Genomic DNA, 5,209 nt, shown 5'->3' on the forward strand with positions numbered 1-5,209 from the left:
TTGAACTTGAAAATACTGTTGGCCTTTATAGTACACAGACACGTTCGCTCTCAGTAAATTGTTTTTGCTAGAAGAGAAGATTGTTTGAGGTTATTAATAATTTCTTTTATATAAAATGGGTTTGCAATTTATAGTTTTTTATTTTTTTATTACTGATTTTGTGATATGATATGCTCAGATTTACTAGTATTATTAATACGTATGAATATCGTTTCTTAAAGGAAAAACTAATCTAAAAGTCTTCGATAATAGGGAATGCGTGAAAACGTCTCTCTCTCTTCCTTCAGGCTATTTTAACCCTTTTTTGTCTGACCTTGACCTTCTCTCAAATAATTTTCTCTCCCCTTTTAAACACTGACCATCTCCTACATCTCCAAGGTCAAATTTCTGTCCCTTTAACCAATTCAGAAAAAAAGTTAATGATAGCTTCGAGGGTTAGCGACCCTCGTAAAAAACTCTTTCATTGCTATTTACGAGCGGTGGGGATATGGTTAGCGTTTCCTGCTAGAGTTATCAATGATCATTTTATTGCTGGTTTCTGATGCGTGCTAACATTTCTAATGAAAATTTAGTATTTAAGAGCATTTAAAACAGTTCTGTTGTTTCTTAATATTAGGTTTTTATATTCGGATATCAAATCAATTTGTTTCATGTTCTTTCACAATAACACAGTTAACCAAATAACTAAACCTTGGATTTGGTAGAAAATAAAGACTCTCTCGCGCTCTAGATACTGAATAAATCTTTTTCTAACCATAAAGACAAAAAGAAAAATGATTATACACCGCACCCCGTAGCTAGGAGCCTTCCCTAATGGATTCGTACCTACAGTGTGACACAGTTCCCGAGGTCAACCATAACTTTCGTCTTCACGGTTTCTTTTTTTCCAATTTTAAACCACCGACCTTGACCTTGCAAAGCGAGGAGAAAGGAGGTTGGGTAGGAGGGAGGGGAGGAGGGGTAGGGGGAAGGGAAAGGAAGAAAGAGTGTGGGGGGAGGGGATGGCATAATCTGAGGTCACGTGGTTTAGAAAGCGAGTTAAGAGAGAGAGAAAAAGACAGAGAGTGCAAGTAGAAAACGGGTTTTATTTTTGCCTGGAAGTGTGGCATATTTTCTCACGTCTCGGGTCGTGTTCGATGAGTCAGGAAATGTTTTTTTCTTCTTATTCATGTGTTTCTCACTGTCGCTGTAACTAAAACTAAGAAAAATGAGAATGTATCAAAATGTTTATTCTAAGAGTGAGAAACAATTTAGAGACAAGGATAGATAAGTTGGTACATAACTAAGCAGGTGTGAATATATAGTGATAGAACCTGTATAAAATACACGGTCTTTTATATAGCATATACTTCTAAACAAATAATTCATCCTACATGAAACTCTACGAATCAAATGAAAACTTTTCCTCTGTACTCACGCATCAAACAAAAAAAAAGACGAAAAAAACGAACTTGCCCGGTCACTTTCACATATGATCCTCCCCTCTACCCCCTCCCCACCCCCTCACCCCTTCCGCTACCTGGCTCTTTCTCTTTCTCTCTCTCTATCTCTCTCTCTGACCTCAAATATGTGACGAAGACCTTGAACGACGAAAGGTACGCGTGTCTGTACCCTCTGACCTTGTCCTTGAACTTAGCTCGTCTTGCTTGGTGTTGCTGGGTTCAAATACGTTTGGGAAAGGTCGGGGATGTGCAGGGGTCGTTGTTTAATGAATGAACGCTGGGTTTTGTTTTTGGTTGTTTGAGCTACGCGTCGTTTGATTGGTTTGTTTCTTTGTGTATATTTGTTTCTTTTGATATCTGGAAGATAGTTTAGTGTTATTAGTATTTCGAAGACGTATTGGTTCAAATAATTGTTTATTAGTGAGTACATACATGCACAAAAATATATCATAAACAAAATCAAATTTATATCACATCGAACAAAAATAAACCTTGTTGCAAAATAGTAAATGATCACACATAAAATGCAAATAGCAAAATAAGAACTAAATTTAGCAAGTTCACCACTCGGGCGCCCGACGGAGGGTCCGCCGCGAGCATATCCCACAGCGGCGAGTCGAGCCGCTCGCTCTACAGCTCACGTTTTCTCGATTTTTTTTCAGAGGTGAAGCTTTTTCATTTAGATTTTATGACTTGTAGAATTATGTCGCTTTATTGTTTGTTTGTTCGTTTTTGATTGTATTTTAAGGTAATATGACTTTTGGAATTATGTCCCATTTGATAAAAGGACTACCTTTTATCAAATGGGTGTTTTAGGAGACTACAACGGGGAAGTAAGTACTGACCCCTTTTTTCCGCGAAGAATTGTATGGATTTTTTTTACTTTAGTTTTTTTAGTTACTTACTTTACTTACTTTGGTCAGTTATTTACTTGAATTGCTTACTTTAATTACTTTCTATACTTCACATTATGTTATTACTTCACTTCCCCACATGTTCCCCTTCCTCATTCTCCCCTCTCCCGCAGCCACCAACATGTCTGACTCTCAAGAAGTAGGCGTCGTGCTGGCCTTCGACCTGCCCGTCAACCTGGCCAAGATCGGCACCGGATACCTCCAGGACAACCCGATCGCCGGCTTCCTCATCTCCCTGCTGGCGTTCTTCGTCCTCATGGCGGTGCTGGCGGTGCCCATCTCGGCGCTGTTCGGCATCGAGATCTTCCCCGGACTCCTGCCGCATGCTAGGTGGGTGTTTGGGGGGAGGGGGGGTGTTTGGGTGGGTTGGGGAGGGTTGGTGAAAGGGTGGGCTGTGGTTGGTGGTTTGGTTCGGGGTCAGTTGAGGTTGGTGTGTGTGTGTGTGTGTGTGTGTGTGTGTGTGTGTGTGTGTGTGTGTGTGTGTGTTCGCTTATTATGTAATCTGATGTCCTAAAATAAGTTTGAAATCACATAGCATATTTTGACATACCAAAGCCCCTTATAAACACCCTTTTTCCTCGACCATTCTAACCAAGAGTAAACTACGAGTAAACACCTAAACTTTGACAATAACGAAACCAACCCCCACCACAGGTCCTTGGGTGGCGACCTGAACTTATCCACGATGCTGAACAACTTAATGGGATCCCAAGTGGTGACGGACTTCTTGGAGGAACCTCTTGAAGACTTCGTTGACCGGATACTAGGCAACCGACAGGCCCGAGCTATAGACACCGTTGGCACTTTCGTCGGGCGCGCTGCCAGTGCCATGGCTCCCTTGGTGTCGGTCTTGGACTATGACAATGCCTTCGTCGCTGTGCAGGTAAGTGTTGCTAATTCTGATAAAGGATGATTCGCTTATTAGTTGGTATAGTTATGATAACCGAAATCGTCTGTAATTTCTCTGTAGGATAATAACGGATCATATAAATAGCTACAATGCATGGGTGTGTTTTGTATATATAGATATATGATAATGATTTTGATAGGTGCTCTTGTAATTATGCTATACAGTGTTATGGTAAGAAGGAATTCGGTAATACTTTGTACAAGAGAAAATGGATCGGGGATTTATATATAACTCCCAGGCATGCGTTGATTAAAAAAAACAATTCCCAAATAACATATACTTTGAAGAAACTTTATTTGAAAGTCCACAGCGCAAGAAACGCTCATACAACAAACGTTAGGAGACATAATCTAGGCCCAATTACCTTGTACTAGGCACAGACACCAATCAGACGCCCCTTTTCCCCTTCTAGGTGCCAGGAGACGAGTGCCGCCAGCGCCTCATGTGCCACGTCCACACCCAGGTGTCACGTCTTCCTCCTCTCCTTCAGGAAGCCTACGGATGGGTCGGGTACGTTTTGCCCCTTTATTGTCGTTGTTGTTATTCTCCTTATTATTATTGTTATTATTATTATTATTATTATTATTATTATTATTATTATTATTATTATTATTATTATTATTATTATTATTATTATTATTATTATTATTACTATTATCATCATCATCATCATTATTATTACCATTATTTTTATCATTATTACTATTGGTATTATCATGATTGTCATCATCTTTATTATTATCATTGTTGTTCTTATTTTTTCATCATTTTTATTAATATCATCACTATTGTTATTACTACTATTATCACTGATTCTAGATTTCTCGTACTGATTATCTGAATGACGTTGAGACCCAACCCGAGTTTGATATAACTTTAATCCGCCCACTTTCGCCGTCATGCTCTCACCTTACGAGTCATCACTCATAACAGCTGTCACGCAATATACCTTCTAATCCCCCTTTTTCCCTCCCTTCCCTCAGGCCACACATGCAGCACCAGCAGCGGTATTCCAGCGCCATCCTCACGGGCTTGTCAGGAGGTGACTGCCAGCGGGCGTTCCCTGACTGTCCTTATAACGTGATACAGATGGCGTCGTTCGTGCCCTTCCTCAAGAACAAGAACGTGAAGAACGAGCTGTAGACGGTGTTATAGAGGGGACTCGTTGGTGGGGATGAACGCTGAGTGATTGTGATATTGATTTCGTGGAGTTTGCGGCAAGACTGAACTCGTTCTTGGAGGTTATTGTGGCATCAAGTTCATTGAGTTTATTTCATAATATTTCGGTGAATTTCTTGCAACACTTGGCTCACTGAGTTCATTGTAATAGATGTTGAGAAAAAGTTATGAATGATAGGGAATCATAAGGCGAGGTGAGGGATTTAAGATTCGATCCCTTTCTGTCCTCAATCGAATTGTCTTTGTGATAGTATTCAATCTCATTCATGACTTTTTTTAAGCATTTATGAAATTTTCTTTGGAAGGTGATACAATGGAAGTAGGCAGCCACGATTTTGAATTGGATTCATCTGTTCAAATATTCCTTTTTTATAAATCATGATCAGCCAAGAAAAAAATAAGATTAAGCGGATAGATGTAAAACACAACGGGCGTAGGTAATGTCAAAAAATCATATATACTGTTTCAGATTTTTTTTTCTCTTGCTCTGAACTAGCACAAAACACGTTAAAACTCCCTTTGTTTTGTGGTATGACTCCAAGCCAGTGAAGGCTGAAGATATATTGTAACTGTTTTTTTTATTATTATTATTATTATTATTAACGTTTTTGTTGTTCTCTTGTGATGTCACTTAATTCCCGATTGTGTTTGGTGTCTGTTCTTTTTACAATGTTTAACATTAGTAATGCCCTCTTCTGTTAAGTTATTTATTACTATTTATTATTATATGTAATAAAGTTTACAATAAAATTAGTAAACTATAA

The 5,209-nt window shown here is 39.0% G+C and overlaps 1 protein-coding gene across 1 annotated transcript in view; it reads left to right on the plus strand.

Annotated features, from left to right (window-relative positions):
* LOC113829092 (uncharacterized) overlaps window positions 1-5,209 on the plus strand; it is a 5,972-nt gene extending 763 nt beyond the window's left edge. Inside the window, exons 2-5 of the mRNA XM_027382183.2 lie at window positions 2,470-2,686; window positions 3,011-3,239; window positions 3,679-3,776; window positions 4,250-5,209. Coding sequence (XP_027237984.1) covers window positions 2,478-2,686; window positions 3,011-3,239; window positions 3,679-3,776; window positions 4,250-4,409 — 696 coding nt within the window. The 5' untranslated portion in view covers window positions 2,470-2,477 and the 3' untranslated portion in view covers window positions 4,410-5,209. The remainder of the gene's footprint in view (window positions 1-2,469; window positions 2,687-3,010; window positions 3,240-3,678; window positions 3,777-4,249) is intronic.

This window comes from Penaeus vannamei, chromosome 26, assembly GCF_042767895.1.
Source record: "Penaeus vannamei isolate JL-2024 chromosome 26, ASM4276789v1, whole genome shotgun sequence".
Lineage (NCBI taxonomy): Eukaryota > Metazoa > Arthropoda > Malacostraca > Decapoda > Penaeidae > Penaeus > Penaeus vannamei.